We start from the raw sequence: 21,675 nt of genomic DNA, 5'->3' as shown, positions 1-21,675 counted from the left end.
TTCATTTTTCTAACGCTGCACACTCCACTGGGCCCCGTTGGGACCCGCCACGTGCCACATCCAAGGTGGCCTCGAGAGGGCCCTCCAGACACCCCACTGACCGCGGCAGTGAATATTCCAGATGGCAGTATAAAAAAAGAGTGTCTCTCAGGGTTCAGGGTCTGCCTGACCAGGATAAAAATGCAGGCATAGATCATTCCTAAATCCCAGCAGGCACCCTGGGCAAGAAAGTTTTCAGGGAAGATGTGGCTTCTGCCACCCCATCTGGGGGATGCTGGGTGAATTCCTGAACCTGAGTTCGTTTCCTTGAATGAAGGGGGGTTGGTGCCAGCACTGAGGCTGTAGGGCTGTGAGTCAGGGTGAATCAGTCAGGGCACACACAGCTTCACAAGCGCCTAGCTACTACGTTTTATGATTTTACTTTTATTTATACTTTTTTATACTTCTCTATATATTTTATCACATGTTATTCTATGATAAAGACCAGTTATTGCCATTACTTCAGAAGTGGCCCAGCTTCCTAGAACTAGAGGCAAGAGCGTCCTCAAGGTACCAAGAACTCCTCCTCGAAGCCAGCCAGCTGCACGGGACGGTGCATTCCTTCTTCTCACAGTCGGGCCCTTTCCAAACACTCAGGGCTCCCTCTAAGATTCATGGCACATGTGTTTCACCTTGAATCCAAATGAGCCCTTGGCAGTGTTGGTGTGTTGTGGGCTAGGAAACCTCAGGAGCAACAGAGCCCAGTAACGCTCCTCTGCCCGAGCCCTCGATCACTGGCGCCTTTTTTTTTTTTTTAAACCGAGATATAATTAAAATTCATTCACTTGAAAAATTCAGTCGACGTGTGAACTAATTAAGGATCTAAGAGCCGACTTCCTTCCGAGGGCCTGCCTGTCACTTCATGTGGTGTCGCTGGCCCTCCCACCGTGAGACGCAAATGTCTCGCCTGCTCTGTGCCCCACTACGCTTCACGCAGGGGTCCACGTGCAGCTCACAGGAGCTAATACCGCCACCTTCCACCCACTGGCCAAATACAGCAGCATCCTCTTAAAAGAAATCCTGCTACCGTTTCCTCTGGGGAGAGAGGAAAGGTAGAGGAAAGGGAAAGAGAAAGGAAGAAGCCGCCGTCCCCCTGCCCCCCTGCCCCCCAGCCCCCCAACCAGCTCCTGCACGAGGCCTCCCCAGGTAGACAGGAGCCCAGCAGCCTCCTGTCAGGAAGGGCCAGACATCCCAGCCATGACCCAAGCAAAGGCCAGCTGAACTTGGGACAGCCATGGCTGTCTGAGGGCTACAGGTGGGAAGCCCTCAAATGCCAGGAGTCCATTCCACTTGGCCATGACCCTCCCAGGGTCCCCAGGTCTTTATTCTGGGTGAGCAGAAGGCGGAGCTGACTATGGACACCACTTCCTTGGGCAGGACCCCTCATCTCTCTGGGTTTCCTCATCTGTAAGATGGGTGTGAGGAAGACAAGCTTGTCCCACCTCACGAGGCTCAGAGGACCAGCTCCCCACGCCCCATTCACTCACCAGACACCAAAAGCACCTGCTGTTTGCCAGGCAGTCAGCTGAGCTCCGAAGAAAAGGAGGTAAACCCACAAGGTTCCTGTTCTCAAGTGGCCTCCGCTCCACACAGAAAGATGTGAACATACACAAGAACTCACCTTCAGTCCCCCCATGGCAAACACTGTCAAAGCTAAAGATGGAGGCCAGGACATCGTTCAAACAGGAAATGCAGGGAAAGCCTCTCTGACTTTTGCGCAGAGAGCAGCTGAGATCAGGTGTGTGGAAGGGCTTTGCAGGGCATGCAGACCTATTCTGAATGAAGGCTGACGGTGAGCGGAGGCAGCACACAAACCGAGGCACGGGGACTGCGTTCTGGGCACCCTGTGGCCCACGGCACCCACCAGAGAGGCTCTGTTGTCAACCCATCTTAGAGATGGGGAAACTGAGGCTTGGATGCTGAGTTGCCCAAAGTCATGCCTCAGGGGTAGAGGGGGCGCCAGGGCTAAGTGACAGAGCCCCTGTGCATAAAGACCCTCAGAGGACCCGCTGTGAAGGCTGGCGGCAAGGACTGCGCCGGCCAGAGCCTCCCGAGTCCCCTGGGGCCGCTCACTCCATTAGAGCCGCATCACCACCCTGAGCTCTGGCGGGCGGTCGAAGGGCTCCTCTCCCCATGTCACAGGCCAGAGACAGGACCGGTCTTACTCAACACGAGGAGTGGGGCTGGCTCTGGGCCCAGATCTCTCCTGAGCACTCGCCAGGAACCCCTTAAATGCTGAAAATGGCACTGGCTTCCCAGGGAACAGAAGCGGCAGTGTCTCTCCACACAGAGACAGAGATGGGCCGCCGCTTATTCCCACCGCTAGGATGCGCCCCGGGCTTAGGCTATTCTCGGGGTGGTGAGGGAGGGTAGCCCACTCCCCACAAGCACCATGTGAAGGGTCAGACCCGCAACAGGCTCTCCTGCCTCAGCAAGGCCCTGGGACTTTGCAGATGAGACCTCAGTTGTCCTCTTCTGACCCTGAAGTGGGTCCAGTTCCCGAATGGGCAGACTGGGGCCACGCCATGTCACCTCCCTGTGGATGCTGGGCCCCTCCCTAGCTCGGCAACCAAAGAGGTAAATCCACTCCTAAGCCTGCCACGAGGGCCCGAAAATAAAAGGGCATTCCAAACTCTGGAGGAACCCTCCAAAAGACTTCCCAAATGGACCCAGGAGAAGCCCCTATCTGGGGAGAAAAGGGCCCAGAGCCCCGCTGGGAGCCCCGGCCGCAAGCCCACAAAAGCCAGGACGACCAGGGAAAGAAACGTGCTGAGTTTTCGCCCTTCATAATAAATCGTCCCACTACCCTCGTGATCAGATACGGTTTGGTAATAACTGTTCTGGCGGCAAAAGACCCAAGTTCTTTTTCAATAATATAAAGCCAAGGAGACAAAGTCAAATGCCAGTTCCCTAAAATGTTCCAGATGAGACAGCACTGATTCACCAAAGGAAAACCTTAGACCCTCATCAGGAAAAGACAGTAAGGGTCACTGATTCAAGAAGTGCCTTCTTGGAGAGCACCAATGTCCCCACAGAGAGCCGCCAAGAGTCACCAACCAAAAAAAAAGAGAGAAAGAAAAAGATGAAAAAAGAGAGAAAGAAAAAGCCCCAAGCTGCAGGGCTCTTCCCACGCAAAACCAGAACGCAAAGGAAACGTGTGGACACCACAAAAGGGAACCAACACCGCAGATGTGGACAGGAGCCGGGAGGAGGAGGAACAGGGTCCTGAGTGGGAGTCAGCGCAGACGTGGACAGGAGCCGGGAGGAGGAGGAACAGGGGTCCCGAGTGGGAGTCAGCGCAGACGTGGACAGGAGCCGGGAGGAGGAGGAACAGGGTCCCGAGTGGGAGTCAGCGCAGACGTGGACAGGCGCCGGGAGGAGGAGGAACAGGGTCCCGAGTGGGAGTCAGCGCAGGTGTGGACAGGCGCCGGGAGGAGGAGGAACAGGGTCCCGAGTGGGAGTCAGTCTTCCAGGGATGGTGAGGGATTGCACACCGTGGCCGTGCTGCAAGCACTCTTCCCAGCCCCCACTCCTGGACAGGTTGTTTTGAAGATGCTGAAATAACTTTTAAGGCAAAGAGAATGATCTATGGGTTTCAAAGTCAACGGCATCGCATATTTCAACATTCCCCAGGAAGCAGCCTCTCCTGGTAAACCCTGTCTCTGGTGATACGTCACAGACTCAGCCCTGCTCCGGCAACCACAAAGTCAGCTTCCCCCAGGAACCCAGTGAGTGTCTGCTCCCATCTTCTCCTTAATGAACAGCCATTCCGTGGGCTTCACATACAGCCTGCCACTGTCTGTTTAAATTGTTGTGTGCATACACACACACACACACACACACACACAGAGAGAGAACAGCTTCTGTCAGCTTGCAGGGCACCCATTTTGTAAGCAATGCAAATGAAAGCTGTGATCCAATCTGGGTGAACCTCCTCCTCCCCGACTTAGAATCGAAGCAGAGGGTACTGGGGCCAGGGGCTGGGGAATGACCACACAGCCTTCAGAAGTCCTGCCTCTAAAAAGAGTCAAGTCTTGTATGAAACGGAAGAACTTAAAAGGCAAGAGCAACGCTTCCCAGCAGCACTTTAAAAAATTAAAATTGGCTGGGTAGAGTGGCTCATGCCTGTAATCCCAGCGCTTTGGGAGGCTGAGGTGGGCGGATCACCTGAGGTCAGGAGTTTGAAACCAGCCTGGCCAACATGGCAAAACCCCGTCTCTACTAAGAATACAAAAACTAGCCAGGCATGCTGGCATGCGACTGTAGTCCCAGCTACCAGCTACTCAGGAGGCTGAGGCAGGAGAACTGCTTGAACCTGGGAAGCGGAGGTTGCAGTGAGCTGAGATTGAGCCACTGCATTCCAGCCTGGGTGACAGAGACTCAGTCTCAAAAAAATAAAATAAAAAATAAAAAGTTAAAATTAATGTTCTCATTAAAAATTTTGAGAACACACTAAAACCACAGGTTAGCAGGGAGAAGCCAGCTGGACCTGCAGGGCTGGGCCCGCTAACCCTCCGAACATGGGTATTTAGCAGAAGCTGCTTTAAATGCAGTCTTAGGAAGGGTAGGAAAAAGGATGGCAGGGAGAGGATGGCGTTGCTAGGCAACGTGGACAAACGATATATAAAGCACCAGCAAGCTGCTCAGATGTAAGCGCCCCTCAACGTGTGGGCTCGTGGGGCGATGGCTGCGGTCTCCTCGCTGGCGGGAGATGGCCATACCGGGATGCCCTTGGTTTCCAGGATGAGGCTGGGCACGTGTCGCGCAGACAAGCCCACGCGGATGGCGTCACGGATCCTCTTAACCAAGTCAGGCTGGAAGGCGTGCCCGGAGGTCATCTTCAGGAAGAGGATCACCCTCTCCTCCCTGTACTTGTTATACTGGGGGACACACAGGCTGTCCTCCACCTCCTCGAAGGATTCCACTGTGGAGACAGGGGAGGGCGCACATTCATGCAGGAGGCCCCTCAGTGTGGGGTCGGGCCTCACAACAACCTGGCCGAGCAGGTGGGGCAAGCTGGGTGCCCCAGGCCTACCAGGGATGCCTGTGTTCTCCCAGCCCACCCAGGAGGAGTGCCTTGGAGGGACATTTGCTGAGGAAGCCATTTCACGAGTGGAAGAAAACCCATCACTGGGGAGGCAGACACAGCTTCAGCTTTGGCAGGATGGGTGATGTTCTACCAGGAGGCCAGATGTGGGCCTTACTTAATGAGAAGTTAATTCAAGATGAAAAAAAGGACCTGGCTTGGTGGTTCACACCTGTAATCCCAGCACTCTGGGAGGCTAAGGTGGGACGATCACTTAAGTTCAGGAGATTGAGACCAGACTGGACAACATAGGGAGACTTTGTCTCTACAAAAAATTAAAAACTAAGTTAGGCATGGTGGCACATGCCTGTAGACATAGCTACTTGGGAAGCTGAGGCAGGAGGATCGCCTGAGCCCAGGAGGTCGAGGCTGCAGTGAGCTAGGGTTGCGCCACTGACCCCCAGCCTGGACAACAGAGTGAGACCCTGTTGGCCTCCCAAAAATGGAGGCAGGTAGCCGGGCACATTGGCTCACACCTGTAATTCCAGCACTTTGGGAAGCCAAAGTGGGTTGATTACTTGAGCTCAGGAGTAGACCAGCCTGGCCAACAGGGCAAAACTTCATCTCTACAAAAAATACAAAAATTAGCTGGGCATAGTGGTGCATGCCTGTAGACCCAGCTACTCAGGAGGCCGAGGTAAGAGGATTGCTTGAGCCCAGGAGGCGGAGGCTGCAGTGAGCTGAGATCACGCCACTGCACTCCAGCCTGTGTAAGACAGTAAGACTCTGTCTCAAAAAAAAAAAAAATTGAGAAAAGGGAAGCAGGTGCCTGGGGTGGGGACTCCACTGGAGGGAGGAACAAGGCTGGAATCAGACATCAGGATTTCTTTGCCCTGGCCATACAAATGACCTTGACATAAGTTTAGGACTCTGACCTAAGCACTAGCGTACGAGGCCATCTAACCGACTCTGCGGCCTGGGCTGGGCCTGGGTCCCTGGGCTGGGGAGTTTGAAGGCCCACAGGTGACTCCACTGTGCAGCTGTGAGACCCACAGGCCTACACTCTCTGTGCTTGGTGTCCTGCATGGTGCTGTGTGACCTTCAGCAATCCTGAACCCTCTCTGTGCTTCTGGTTTCTTCAACCATAAAGAGTAGACGCAAGCTGGCCAGGCATGGTGGCTCACACCTGTAATCCCACCACTTTGGGAGGCTAAGGCAGGCGGATCACTTGAGGTCAAGAGTTCGAGACCAGCCTGGCCAACATGTGAAACCCCGTCTCTACTAAAAATACAAAAATTAGCTGGGCATGGTGGTGCATGTCTGTAATCCCAGCTACTGAGGAGGTAGAGGTTGCAGTGAGCCAAGATCACACCACTGCACTCCAGCCTGTGTGACAGAGCAAGACTCTGTCTCCAAAAAAGATAGACACAAGTAACCGACCCGGCAGAACTCACCAGGAGGATGAGCTATAATGAGGAAGAGGATGGGCAAAGGGACCTTAAAGACCCCATTCGAGGTTTTATGAGGACAGCAGTGTGGGCAAGGTATGTTCTGGAAAGGAGGTCAGGCTCATAAACGTCCACTGTCACACCAGAGACCAAGGGGCCGGAGTTGTGCCAAAGGTGGGGCCTTTGGAAAGGGCCCCTGGGGCTCCCGCCAGGACCCTCCTCCTTCCTGGAGACTGGAGAACACTCAGGGGGGGAAGCACGTACCGATGTTATAGATTTCCGAGCTGCCGAACCGCACCCCGTTGGGGTTGAGTGTGCCGTCACTGGAAAGAGAGAAGAGGTCAGGGCCACACTGCAGCTCTGGAGTGAGGCAAGTCCCAGGGGTCCCACGGGAGGGCGGTCACCCCCTCTCCATTCCACATGGCATCCCCCAGGACTAGTCATGGACACTCCCCTCCCCAACTCCTTGCCCTGCCACCCAGCTCTTTCTCCCTCTCAGGTTAAAGCTCGACATCGAGGGATGCACCTCTGTGCAGGAACATCTGTCACCTTGCTCCCTTCCCACCTGCACACATGTCCCCCATTGCGGGTGTGGACGCTGCTGTGCCTTTGCCGTGGGGCCCCCACCCTGACACCCCCTACCCGAGAACCGCATCACAGGGCAGGGAAACGTAGATCATGCCCAGACCCAGCCCTTGGGAAGAAAGCTGGCACAGGGATGCCCCACCCCAGGAATGACACAGGAAGGGTCCAAGATGGGGGACAGTCAGCCATGTCGCAGACTGAGCAGAAAATGCTTCCTCGGAGGTGGTCTTCAGCCCCAAGGACGGCGTGTGCATGGGCACAGGGGTGGGGAAACATGGCGCAGCAGCCAGTGGGTGTGAGAGGTGTGGACACCCTGATGCTGGAATGGAGTGGGGTGCCCAGGAAGGCACTGACTTTTACAGAAAGCGCCTCCTCCTCCACCCCCATGCCTCCGGAAGGTGAGGCTGCAGGGAAGAGAAGCCGACTCCGCAGCCTTTACCTCCGGCCAAGCATGATGATGCCCCCAGTCTTGGGGTTGATTCTGCAGTAGTCGCCATGAGCCCAGATACCTGCAAGGACAGCAGAGGTGCCCGGTCACCCCGAGGAGAAGGGGCCGTGACGGGCTGCCTGGACAGACGCTGGGTGCGGGTCCACAGACATAACTGGGGCCCAGAGGCAGGTCTGGTGTGGGGCTGGGGGCAGAAGGGAGCCAGACTGTTCCTGCCCCCAAGGAACACGCCCTCTAGGGGGGCTGCTGCCCAGGCAGCTCTGACACAGCTGGCGAGGAGTAACGCAGCTCCCTGGGCACCAGCAAGGACCTGGGAATTCACAGACGGCGGGACCAAGCTCAGCCAGGCCACTGGGGGTCAACAGGAGGGTCTGGAGACAACCCTGAGTGTAGCACAGGAAAGAATGAGCCACGTCTTGGGAAGCAAGAGTGGCCAGGGCAGCGGAGGGCACAGGGTGTGAGAGGTTGGGGCCAGATCTTGGAATGGAATACACAAGCCCATGACCAGGAAGGAGGCTACTGCACCAGTCCCAGTCACACAGGCTTGAACCAAAGCATTAGCCACATGTGCAGAGAGCTGATTAGCAGGTAAAACCCAGGGGATGAAGGGCGGGGGAAGAGGAAAGAGCCAGAGGTGACAGCAACACAGTGTCAGCAGGCCACATGAGTGGCCATGTGTGCAGCTGTTCAGAGAAGGCTTGCGCGCTGGGGTGGCACCGTGAAGCTGATCGACCAAAGGGATCAAACCCCAGCTTTGGATGCAGCATCTGAGGAGAGAGGTTCCTTTGCCACATCCTCTACCCAGGCGCCAAACAGTGAAGAGAAGCCACGCATCTGAGAGAGTCACCAAGGGAGCAGTTAACCAGCTGGGGGCCTCCTGCTGCTGACACCCACGCCCAGCCCTTGATCAGCCACACTGAGGGGAACTGGCTGGCCGTAATCAAAAGTGCATCTCTGCCGCTTTGCAATGCCGGAAGTCATCTGCCTCAGCAGCAGGCTGGCCTCCTGCAATAACGCCCTGAAGATTCCCTGCGATCCGGGAAGGGAAAACAGTAAAGCGGCCAACTTCCGTGTCTTCACTGATGGGTGGCAGTCTCAAAAGGCATCTCTCACTCCCAAATCTCGACGTGTCTTCACTGGCGAGCAGCAGCCTCAGAAGGCATCTCCTCCCCTCCAAATCTCGAGACACTTCCCCAGCACTTCTCCACTCTGAGGCAAGCGCTAACCCAAACAGCTTGTGACTCAACAGCCACCTCGTCTATTCACGCGTTCATGTGACATCGTGAAGGAGACACTGCCACAAGCCACAACCGAGCCTTCTACGGGAACAAAGGCCAAGGGGACTGTGTATAGGGAGTGCACGGTCCCTGGGAGGCAGCTGAAGAGAATGAAATGAGCCCTACGCTAGTTATTCCGATGCAAACAAAGAGAATTGCAGGCCTTCAGGTCTTTCTTCCCACCTCCCAAAGCTAGAGAACAAAACCAATTCTTCTCATTGGACTTTTAAAAGATTCACATACACAAGTAAGGAAAAAAAAAAACCCACTGCTAGGCTTGCAATTGATGTGCCCGGTTTCTGCAGGAACACATCCGCATGGCTACTCAGCAAACTGAGTTTATGAACGGCAGCCCCGGAAGACGAGAGCTGCAAGCCTGTGCCGCTCACCTGGGAATCCGGCCTCATCCTGGAACTTGGTGCCAGCAGCAACATACAGTCTTGTTTGCCTGGACTCAGATCTCCCTTGAACTGGATGGGAAATTTCTGGGGTTTAGGGCCATTTGTAGTACTATGCCCTAATTACTGAGACCCCGGAAATGCAGAGAAAAAGGAAGATGTAACTCCACCCTGAAGAAATGTTCTTTTGTGGAAACTTCGCCCTGACACACTTTGATCCCTTGCAAAGCCGAGCTGAGAGGAGGAATCCACTAGGGGCTGGCTCCAGGGCACCAAAAAGGAAGTGGCGTGATGGCAAAACAAAGCTACAGAAGCAATGTCTTCCTTTCTACAGCAGACTGAACAGATTTAGATCATTCTCATTCTTCAAGGCACTGACTTCAGCTCTGAGTCTCCTGGGAGCTGAGGCAAAAGTGGAAATACAGTGGGAACAGGTGACTGCCGATAACAGACCAGGCCTGTATGGAATGTGGCATCTGCAATGACCTAAATCTTAAGTCTCCTTTTACTTTCTTTTAAAATATTAAGTTTTTAAAAATAACAAAAAGTGGCCGGGCATGGTGGCTCATGCCTATTAATCCCAGCACTGTGGGAAGCCGAGGTGGATGGATCACAAGATCAAGAGTTCGAGACCAGCCTGGCTAACATAGTGAAACCCCGTCTCTACTAAAAATACAAAAATTAGCCAGGTGTGGTGGCGCACACCTGTAATCCCAGCTACTCAGGAGGCTGAAGAAGAAGCCGAGATCGTGCCACTGCATCCCAGCCCTGGGCAACAAGACACCATCTCAAAAAAATAAAAAGCCCTGAAGAAAACCAAAATGGGCTCATCGTCTCACCACTCATATAAGCCCTATTCACACCTATTATTCATTTATTCACACAATCACACATATATACTTCCCTTTTAAAATTTACACAAGGCTGGGTGTGGTGGCTCATGCTAGTAATCCCAGCACTTGAGGAGGCCGAGGCGGGACGATTGCTTGAGCTCAAGAGTTCGAGACCAGCCTGGGCAACATAGAGAGACCTCATCTCTACAAAAAATACAAAAATTAACCAGGCATGGTAGCACACACCTGTAGTCCCAGCTATTTAGGAGGCTGAGGCAGAAGGATCCTTTGAGCCCTGGAGATCAAGGCTGCAGTGAGCCGAGATCACACCACTGCGCTTCAGCCTGGGGCCAGACAGAGACCCTGTCACTAAAAAAAATAAAATAAAATAAAATAAAATTTACATCAAAGGGATGCTATGTCCTCTGTTCTTAAACTTTCATTTTCACTTACTAACTTCTTGGGTATCTTTCCATACCAGCACATGGCCTGTTTACATTTTCACCTGGCATCATTTTTTAAGGTAACAATGTTCATAAACCCACTCCCAGTTGTGGAAAGGAAGGCTTGCTCTTGTTGCTTGGTTTTGCCATCACGCCATTTCCTATACAGCCCAGGAATCTCTCAGCACTGAGAGATTGAGGAATGGTCTAAGTGCAGCCTATGTTCACCCTGTCCATGATAAACAGCTTCAGATCTCATCATCTGATCTGCCTTTGTCTTTCCATATTTATTCATCTCTCTCACCTACGCCTAGGAAGTATCAGACGAAGCTACCTATAAAACTGACTTCATGATAGGATTATTTAAAGAGAAGCAAAATCTTACTCTAAAGGTAAGAGGACTACAAAAACAAAGCAATGATTTCAGCTCTGAGTTTCCTGGCAGCCAAGGCAAAAATGGAAATACAACACATCACAAAGTACTTGTCTTCTCCAAGAAGTAATATCAGTTTCAAAGAGATTATCCTGAAATTAATCCTGAGAGACATCTATCACATGAACCCTTGCACATGTGACAAAAAAAAAGTGACAGAAAAGAGTTTTCAAAGAGCAATGTTACAGAAGATGAAGGGCAGTCATTTCTTGGATGGATCCTCAAGCTGAGATTCTAATCCTTTTGGCCTCTCCTCCCAAGGCAGGGGTTCCTGCCCTCCTCTTTAGGGTCATCTGAAGAGTGTTTCTCTATGTCCACTCTTGCTTTTCTGCATTCGTCTGTCTACACAGCTGCTCACAGCAGGAGCCAAGGTGGGGCATAGGTGCAGCAGGTATGCAGTGGAGGCTGAGCCACCCCTGGGGGGATGCCCCACGCTGCTGCAGAAAGGCGCTATTCCAGGCACAATGGCTTTTACGGTGACACGCAAACACGCAAGGCAGGAAGGATCCCTGGCAAATCCTACCACTTGCCGCTTTCTGATTCTCCATACGTGGTCTGTGCTAAACCAGATTACCTTTTGAGAGACTGCAGAAAGCAAGTACTGAGTATAAATAACTCTGGAACAGAAGGCTTGCTAAACGATGAATTATACAGCAGCAATAACTCGAGACTGCTTATGAAATAAGATTAGAGGGAGGCAGGAATCAGAGCTTTAAATAAAAGACTTCCCTGCTTTGGGGCAAGGCACCACTCAAAAGATGACACCCAAGGGTGTCAGTCTATGTGAGAGTGACATGTCGGGTTGTAAATCCTTCCACCACAAGAGCGCTCTTCCTCTAGCATCTCCATGAGGACTGGATGATGGTGAGAGACATGAAGGAAGAGACCCGAGCCAGACACCACTTCCACATGCCATTCCTCTTGAACAGGCAAGCATCACCCTGTTTCAGCGAGTGGGCCCTGCACCCTCCACCCTCCCACATGCAAACCAGAGGCTCCTGCCAGCTCCCAGCAGCAGGGGCTGGAGCCAAGATACTCTGGGCAGAGGTAGCTGAGATTCAACTAAACCAGATTACAGTTGCACACGATAGCTTCAAGCTGAAGACAACACGATATTGACCAAAAATTCATTATCGCCCCACTGGCAGAATGAGCTATAGGCAGCTTCTCCAAGCCCTGGTGGTGGGGGAAGGAAGACGGGAGGGGCAGGATGGGAGGGGAGGGACAAGGGTACAGAATTAGACATAGAAGGCCCAGCCAAGGCAGAGGCTGGGCAGCTCTTTCTGCATCTCTCCAACCAACCTGGGAATTTGGAGAAATACGCCTTCCTGTACTTGTTGCCATTCTCATCATTCCAGAAGTGTGTGGGCTGGCAAGGGATCGGCTTAGTACACACCAGCTCGCCGCTCTCTCCCCAGACCGCCTTTCCTGGTATGGGAGAATTAAAAATAAGCCCAACGCACACCACAGCCACGCACCCTGGCTTGTCTCTCTCTCTTTCTTAAGCTATTACTTATTATGCAATATTTCAGACATATACAAAGGTACAGAGATGGTCCACACCCACACACCTGTCATGGCAGCCTAATAATGCGTTCCTCCCAGATGAAGTCCCCTCCCTGTGCGCTCCCCAAAATCGCTGTCTGGGATGTAGTGATTTGTTATTCCCATGTGTGTTAACATTTCTGCTCCATCCATACGCATCCCTGAATAGCATATGTCGTCACTCTGCATGCCTTTGAACACACACATACTGTCCTTCTACGTGTCCCGCGTCTTCCTGTGCTCACTCAGCATGACATCTGGGTGGCTCGTTCGGGCTACTAGGACTCGCTGTGGTTCATTCATATTCACCACTTAGTCATTCTCCACCTGTGATCACAGAGTTTCTTCTTCCCAAGGATGGACATTTCTATTGTTCCCAATTTTGTTTTCCGTTACAAATCATGGGGCTACAAACATTCTTGCGTGTATCACAAGTAAGTCTTCTAGGAGTGGAATTCCCAGATCACAGGGCACGTATCCATCTTCAGCTTCACTGACTACTCCCACATTGCTCTGCAGAGCAGCTGCACTGAGCCCTGCTCACCCCTCCTAGCACAGCTGGATTTCTAGCTGCCAGGCCCAGCACACCGGGAGACTATCCCTTTCATGACCAGGTTCTCAGAAGCTCAGAGCTGGCGGCTGCCTGTGTATCCAGCACCGGGGTTCGGATGCAGCACAGCGACCACCCAGCTGCCCGCCGTGCCTGAGCACACAGGTCTCCACCTGTCCTCCAGCTCGACCCTGACCTCTCAGGGGCTGGGGATCAGGAGCCCGGTGGGTGTTAAGCCAAGCTGCGGGGAAAGGACATCACATTGCAAGTGACAGGGGCCTCCCCTCCGAGGGCTGTTTTGGAGAACTATCACCAAGCAAAGTTACACATCCGAGCGCTCCCAAGCTCCCAACTCACGCCTAATCACAGAAAGAAACAGTTGGCGGAGCCATCACCTTCCTCGTTCCACGCCTCCACAGCCATGCCCAGGTTCCGGGCCTGAATCTCCCCTTTATACACAGGAAGAGAAAAATTGTGGCCCATGAAGCAGGAGATGATGTCGGTGCCTCCTGTAAGCAATGGCAAAGGGAGATTCAAAATTCAGAAGCCCCAGACAAATTGCATTAAATTAGTGAGCAACAAAGGAGAAAGTGCCAAGAGGACAAAGAGCTAGTCTCCCAGACACACACTACAACATCCCAGACAGGTGGGGCTTCTCTTCAGGGAGCAGTGGGAGAGGTGATACGGAATTTGGAATGAACCACCATCTGGTAATGGACGTTTTGGCCGAGCCTTCCTGCTAGAGGATCCGCTAAGTAAATGACCTCCTGTGGTCACGCTGAAATTCAAGACTCAGGATCGTAGAAAATGGAAGCTTTGCCTGTGACATCCACCTGGCAGGCACTGCCTAGGCAGACCCGTGACATGGGAAGGCTCGAGTGCCGTGGTTTACGTGGACTTAATGGTTGGAAAAACAGAAATGTGGCCGGGCGCAGTGGCTCACGCCTATAATCCTAGCACATTGGGAGGCCAAGGTGGGCGGATTGCCTGAGCTCAGGAGTTCGAGGCAAGCCTGGGCGACATGGCAAGACCCCATCTCTACTAAATATACAAAAAATTAGCCGGGTGTGGTGGCACGTGCCTGTAAATCCAGCTACTCAGGAGGCTGAGGCGCAAGAATCACTTGAACCCAGGAGGCAGAGGTTGCAGTGAGCCAAGACTGTGTGTACCACTGCACTCCAGCCTGGGCGACAGAGCAAGATTCTGTCTCAAAAAAAAAAAAGAAAGAAAGAAAGAAAAAAAGAAAAAAAAAGTTCCCAGCTGCAAGACCGTGGAGTGTGATTTTCTTTCTTTCTTCAAGCAGTGAATAAAATGTGATGTCTTCTCTGGCATTTCATGTCACTGACTGACGTGTCCCACGACAATGAGTGAGTCACGTTCGTTTCTGCCACCATCGAGATCTGAGCAGGGCTCCTGACCTCCTTCCTGCTGCTCTCCCTGCTGGTGGGAATGTCTCAGACCCCCCATCTCAGGCTGAGGAACCAACGGTGGGGAGGAAGGTTGGGGGGTCGGCCTCAGGCTTCGGGCAAATGGCACCTCTTAAAGAGGTGCTTTGAGAGTATGTTTTTAAATCACAAGGAGAAAAATCAGAACTACAAATGTGTAAAAAAAATAAAATAAAAGTGACCCAGGCCAGGCACGGTGGCTCATGCCTGTAATCCCATCACTTTGGGCGGCCAAGGTGGGAGGATCACTTGAGCTTAGGAGTTCAACAGCCTGGGCAACATGGTGGAACCCCATCTCTACAAAAAATAAAAAAACACAGCTGAGCATGGTGGCATACACCTGTGGTCCTAGCTATTCAGGAGGCTGAGGTGAGAGGATCACTTGAGCCCGGGAGGTGGAGGCTACAGTGAGCCATGATCATGTCACTGTGCACTCCAGCCTGGGCAACAGAGCAAAACCCTGTCTTTTAAAAAAAAAAAAAAAAAAAAGTGACCCAAAGATTTCTATGGGCAGCAAAGGAATCAACTCTTAAGTCACATGAAGGGGAATTGAGGTGTGTACCCTAAACTACATCTGTGTAAAAAGGGGGTGCTCTCACCCCATTTACACACACTCACAAACACACACTCAAGCACACACGCTCACCTACGCACAGAACATCTCTGAAGGAAACGACATCGGCTTCCTTGGGGAAGGAGGACGGCAGCAATGAGGATACCTTTGTGTACTCTGAATTTTTTTTACCACGTGCATGAACCATGTTCTAAAGCACGACTTTATGTTAAGAAAAAAGTTATGAGAAAAAATGCACTTGGGGGCCAGACACAGTGGCTCACGCCTGTAATCCCAGCACTTTGGGAGGCCAAGGTGGGTGGATCACCTGAGGTCAGGAGTTCGAGATCAGCCTGACCAACATGGTGAAACCCCATTTCTATTAAAAATATAGAAAAATTAGCTGAGCATGGTGGCACATGCCTGTAATCCCAGCTACTCGGGAGGTTGGGGCACGAGAACTGCTTGAACCCAGGAGGTGGAGGTTGCAGTGAGCTGAGATCGCACCCACTGCACTCCAACCTGGCTGACAGCGCAAGACTCTGTCTCAAAAAAAAAAATTTTTTTTCACTTGGAATCCACATATAATACACCCATATTATACACACATGAGTGTGCATGTACACATCCATATATTCCTGTTTTTCACCTGCAAAAATGACCGCACCTTGTAATTCTGCCATCTGATTTTTTCACTCATCGTGACCATGTTTCAATGTCCATCAGTGTATTTCTTCACTTCTAATGGCTTCATAAATTAAGAATGTGCCCAAAATTATTCAATCAATTTCCTTTTGCTGGGCATACAGGTAGCGTCTATTTTTTACTTATATAAACAATGTTGCAATATTTGTCCTTCCATACAGTGGATTCTCACTATTTGCGGATTCTGTTTTTGGGAATTTGCCTACTCACTAAAATGTATATGTAACCTCCTATAATCTGGAGCTTCTGCGGTCACTCTCAGACACTGCAGAGCAGTGAAAACCCGAAGTCACCCAGGCACATTCCCACCGAGGTCACACGAGGCAACATGGCCTCCCTGCCTCGCTCTTACACGCAGGAGACCGGGGCAGGGTGGGTTAGGGTGCTCTGTTCCTGGGCTTGGCATCACAGCTCTGGCATCTGACAGTGGGGTGGCCTTGGGCAAGTCACTGAATGCTTCTGAACTGCATTTTCCCTTTCGCAAGACAAAAAATACAGAACCTGGCCGGGTGCGGTGGCTCAAGCCTGTAATCCCAGCACTTTGGGAGGCCGAGACGGGCAGATCACAAGGTCAGGAGATCGAGACCACCCTGGCTAACACAGTGAAATCCCGTCTCTACTAAAAATACAAAAAAAAAAAAAAAATTAGCCGGGCGAGGTGGCGGGCGCCTGTAATCCCAGCTACTCGGGAGGCTGAGGCAGGAGAATGGCATGAACCCGGGAGGCAGAGCTTCCAGTGAGCTGAGATCCGGCCACTGCACTCCAGCCTGGGTGACAGAGTGAGACTCCGTCTCAAAAAAAAAAATATATAGAACCTACCAAGATGTATTGTTTTGGATTTTAAGACTATAATCGATGTGAGAGGTGTGTGTATATAAATGTATTTCCCCCAGGAGCAAGGGTTCTGTATGGGCTGACTCGGAGTTCACAGTGACTTCGTGGAGCATCACTGCCTCAGATAATGAGAAGGCATTGTGTGTACTGGCTGCCCAGCAGACTGTGTCCTTGGGATGAATCCAAGCACTGGGCAGAGGTGTGCATACTTATGGGGCCGGCGGGGATGGCTGGAAGAACCGTCCCCCCTGGGGCCATACCTGAGATGGAGCCCAGGAGGATGCTGCTCTTGATGCACCTGTAGACATACTCGTAGCTCTGGGCTTTCAGTGGGGAGCCAGTGGACAGGATCGTGTGGAGCATCTGAAGACTGTGGGTTTCCACTGGGGCGAACAATCACCAAAAGATTAAAACTAAACCCAGTGCCTGAAGCCTCACGCGCAAGCAGGAAATAGGATGGATTTAATTTCCTTGATTGGCAGTATGGGGAATGAATATTAAAGAGGCACACTCACCCGGCTTCATGGCCTTCTCTTCCAGCACCGACAGCCACTTGGCCCCGGTTACCAGGACAGTGATGCTAGGGTGCAGACGGGAAAGAAAACACCAGAAACCCTTCAAGGCTCTTGTACCAAAGCTTTCTAAAGTTAGGGATTTATTTCTGAAAAGTTTGCAAAACCCAAGAGAGAGCAGTTTTCTGGGTTGAACTCATACTTCGTGTTTACTCAAGTCTGAGTCACGGCACCTGCCTTGCTCACAAGCGCACCTGACTGCTCTTTATGCTGATTCCAGCACACGGGGCCGGTTCCCTTTACCACGAGGCTTCACATACAACAGCAGCTCACCTGAACCCATGACCTTCCCAACTGCAGAGTATTTTATCTTGGGGGACCAAAGGAAGCCATAAAATCAAGTCCCCTCAAATTCTATCCTCACACATTCATTCACCAATGAAGAGAGGGTTACAGAATTATTATAATTATTTTTTTTAGACAGAACCTCCTTCTGTTGCCCAGCCTGGAGTGCAGTGGTGCAATCACAGCTCACTGCAGCGTCCAACTCCCAGGCTCAAGTGATTCTCCCACCTCAGCCTCCCAAGTAGCTAGAGCTACCAGTGTATGCCACCACGCCCAGCTAAGAGACAGGGTCTTGCTATGTTGCCAGGCTGGTCTTGAACTCCTGGGCTCAAGTGATCCTCCTGCTTTGGCCTCCCAAAGTGCTGGGACAATTTTTTACTTGTTAAAACATGTGCCATACTTGAAACTCTCCACCCATCCCCTTTTTTTAAACAAGTTCACGTTTTTATGAAACTCAGAAAAGTGCCGCTCTTCTTGAATGTTCAGAATCCGCAGTTCTATGCATTTGTGCTCACAGAACGACACATGCTGCTGAATATCCATCACTGCGTGTTCAAGGGCAGCCCTGTCTAACATGCTATTTCCTTCCTCAGCTTTTCTTCCAGCCAGGTGGCCCTTCACATGTAAACTCAGTCGGCCCAACTAAAGAACACTGTTCTCTTCGGGGCCTAGAGGAGGCTGTGAGATTCAGACTCTTCCGCGTCACTCTGGGCAGTAGAACCTCACTCCTGCACATCCGGTGGAGAGACTCATCCCAAGGAAGACTGTCATGGCACTTGCTGTCTGAAGCCATGAGGCAACATGGCACAGAACACCCCGGAATTCAGGGCTGGCTGGGCTGGGCGTGGCTAAGGCAATGGCAGGGTGGGTCTCCCTCCACTCAAGGAGGCAGGTTACCATGGTCCTTCCACCTCCCACACCTTCATTCTCTTACTTCCCCAGACCCATCCTGCCACCAACAAAGCCAGCACTGTACCCTAGAGATGGCTGAAGTTTTGGGGGAGGGAGACTAGCTCCTCCCACTGTCCCCCATGCTTCTTTCATAAACTCAGAGTTTGATTAACTACTTCAACATCATAGCCAAGGATTAAGGTGTCACTCCCTTTGCAAGTATCACTAACAGAGGATGGAGACCTCATGACTCTAATGGTGATCACCCGGCCCTGAGCAGCAGTGACCGCCTCCAGCTACAGGTACAAAGCTCTCTAATCAACAGGCACGCCCAAACAACACAGGAGTTTTGTGCAATCCCCCTACTGCCCACCCCCAGAAAACTCGAAGGCTTTCTGCGATTTTAAAGTGCATCTAAGTGCAGGCAAGACTCTGTAAACCCTGATCTTGGTGAGGCTCCGCCAGCACTCGGAGGTGGTGCTCTCCGGCCTGTGAGTCACAGCCCTGCTTGTCTGAAGAAACAACAAAGTCCTCCATCTGTCTCCAGGGTGCACGTAAGAGGGTTAGGAAATTCAATACCATTCAGCTCTTGGAAGCACGGGAGCCCACCTGCAGGCACTCATGCCACGTCTTATTTCTAGCAAGTACTGTAAGGGTCGCTGCACAAAAGCATGAGACAGCGTCAGGGCCCTAAACCGTTGGGACCCAGTGCCCAGGACTGCCCGGAGCCCTGTGCGGAGCCAAGTGTGGATCAGCCCACAGGCAGCCCCTCCAGGGATGCCACTGCGCCTGTGGGCTCAGCAATCTCAGTCTCTCAGCTTCTACCCCTGCCCCTGCCCTGGCAATGCTCTCTTCGCTCAGGCGCTACACCGCCCTTTTCTGTTGGTTTGTTTGTTTTGTTTCTGAGATGGAGTCTCTCTGTGTCACTCAGGCTGGAGTACAGCGGGGCGATCTCAGCTCACTGCAACATCTGCCGCCAGGGTTCAAGTGATCCTCCTGCCTCAGCCTCCCAAGTAGCTGGGATTACAGGCCTGCACCACCACACCTGGCTAATTTTTGTATTTTTTGTATTTTTAGTAGAGATGGGGTTTCACCATGTTGGCCAGGCTGGTCTCGAACTCCTGACATCATGATCTGCCCACCTCAGCCTTCCAAAGTGCTGGGATTACAGGCGTGAGCCACCGCGCCCAGCCTACACTGCCCTTTTAATAACATGAACCAGATCCGTGTTCTCATGATTCAGTGTCCACTGCTCTTCCATTCCACTCGGGGAAAAACTCACCCTTCAAGCAGCCCCAAAAGTCCCCACCCCTCCGACGCTACCCCCGCCCCCCGCCCCCAGCCCCGCATCAACCCTTCACATTCGGGCCACAGCAGGCCCCTTCCAGCTTCTACAACACGTGGATCTTAGGCCCACCTCCTGGTGGTTCCCTCTGCCGGAAGCACACGTCCCCAGTTGTGCAAAAGTAGTTCCTGAACCTTCCAGCCTCAGCCCAAATGTCAAGACCTCTTGAGGACTCCCTGACCCCAGGTCTCTGACGGCACTCCTCAGAGCCCAAGGTTGGCCTCTCTTTTCCTTACCTTCCCCCTCCCAGTACCAGCCCCATGAGGACAGAGCGTGCTGGCCCCTGGTCGCTGCTGTGTAGCCCCCAGGACCCAGCAGGGAGCTTGGCTCACAGCATGCAGTCCAGCACACACTGGGTGTAGATCTTGGCAAAGTGCCGTCCAACCCATGCACTTCCTTAGAAGGACAAGCCTGCTCACCCGCGAGGCCCCTGCCCTCTAGAACCACCATTCAGAGACAGGCAAAACCGGGCAACCCAGACAACGTCCACGTCTGCCCCGCTACTAGCAAACTGGACATAGTCCCCAGGGTTCTGACCCTAATTCCATCCAGAATAGTCCCCTCACTAGAACCCAGACACACACCCCTGTGAAGAAGAAAATTCACCTTTTAAAATTATCTTGTCTGTCGCTACAAAATAAATGCTCTTTGATCAAAGGTGTCAATAAGGCTGGGAGCTGACATGCCGGTAATCAATAGAGATCTCACCCCACATTTACTAACAGACGTGGGTTTTAAGCAGAGGCACTGAGACAGCACCACGAGGACTGTGCCTGCCCCACGCACCTCTTGCCACAAAACAGGGTTTCCCGTGACTGCTTTCAACTGCTGCACAGCATTCAGTTTCCAGGAGGTGGACAGAACCGAGCTGAAGTGTCCTTCCCTCCCAGCACCCGCTCCCTCTCACTGCTGGTGGCGACCAGTGCAGTGGTTTAAGGCCCGCATCCTTCCAAGAGCCCCTCACCGGCAGCCCCTGCCCAGGTGCCGAGTCACACCTGCCTCGCCAAACTGCACAGGAGGCTCTCCCAGGCAGGGCGAAGACCACTTCCAGAGGAAGCCCCGTGACAGCATGACCACACCTCAGTCAGCCTCAGTGCTCTGGCCAACCTAGGGCCCGTGATTATGGCACGGAACCAACCACCATGCTGTGAACACTCGCACATGTACGCGTGCGCACAGGCACATGCACACATACACAAAGCACACGTGCATCCACACGTACAGCAAACATTCACAGCTGCATGCACACACACACACCCACCTATACATGCACACACATCCATGTGCTCACTTGCACTCTCACATGTATGTGCACACACTCATGCACATATGCACTCCCACACTTTCACATGATCACGCTCCATGCACGCACACACACTTTCACATACACTTGTGCACACACGCAGACTCACACCCATGCATACACAGAGCAGGGTCTCCCTGGGACGCTTCATCCCTGGATCTCATTAGCACCGGGCCCCAATGATGTACATTTCCCTCTCCAGTAACCCCCGACCCAGTGCATGCCTCTCCAACACACCAATAAAAGTTCCTCCACCTGGAGCCTGGCTTGAGGGTAAAAGGGTGAAGATTCTAAAGCCATCTGAAGTTCCCAGGGATTTGATTAACCTTTTGCTGGAAACAATCTCATTAGGAAATAGCCTTCCTCACTAAGATTGTGAGCCAAATGTCAGGATTTAAATATTACCCAGGCCAAGTTATAATTAAAATGTTAATGGCCAAGGATTTAAAAACATGAGTGGCTCCTGTTCGCCCCATGAACAGATTCAGACATGGAGTAATTAGGACACTTCAGAGCATGGTTGTTTCTGGGCCCCTGGAGCTCTGGCGACTTCTATATTCTTATCTCTAGAAACACTGTCATTAGGCCAAGGGTGATCAAGACCACCGTGGCCAGAACACGCTAGCCAGTTGTGATTAATTCATCAGCAAAGTACTGAAGAGACTGGATCTCCTGATGCCTTCTAATGATGATGATGATGGGGGCGGGGGGCGGCAG

At 52.3% G+C, this 21,675-nt stretch overlaps 1 protein-coding gene across 3 annotated transcripts in view; it reads right to left on the bottom strand.

The window, feature by feature from the left end:
* Window positions 1-21,675, bottom strand: part of AACS (acetoacetyl-CoA synthetase) — an 80,447-nt gene that overhangs the window by 1,603 nt on the left and 57,169 nt on the right. Inside the window, exons 11-17 of one of the 3 annotated variants that reach the window (XM_025402126.1) lie at window positions 17,078-17,142; window positions 16,823-16,945; window positions 13,421-13,534; window positions 12,233-12,358; window positions 7,538-7,607; window positions 6,778-6,836; window positions 4,761-4,963 (exon numbers count right to left, since the gene is read on the bottom strand). In XM_025402126.1, coding sequence (XP_025257911.1) covers window positions 4,761-4,963; window positions 6,778-6,836; window positions 7,538-7,607; window positions 12,233-12,358; window positions 13,421-13,534; window positions 16,823-16,945; window positions 17,078-17,142 — 760 coding nt within the window. The remainder of the gene's footprint in view (window positions 1-4,760; window positions 4,964-6,777; window positions 6,837-7,537; window positions 7,608-12,232; window positions 12,359-13,420; window positions 13,535-16,822; window positions 16,946-17,077; window positions 17,143-21,675) is intronic. The other 2 variants (XM_025402128.1, XM_025402127.1) reach the window with 2 other exon arrangements.

Source organism: Theropithecus gelada, chromosome 11 (assembly GCF_003255815.1).
Source record: "Theropithecus gelada isolate Dixy chromosome 11, Tgel_1.0, whole genome shotgun sequence".
Taxonomy (NCBI): domain Eukaryota; kingdom Metazoa; phylum Chordata; class Mammalia; order Primates; family Cercopithecidae; genus Theropithecus; species Theropithecus gelada.
Note: the sequence above shows the minus strand (reverse complement) of the source record. Positions and strands in the feature narration are given on the sequence as shown.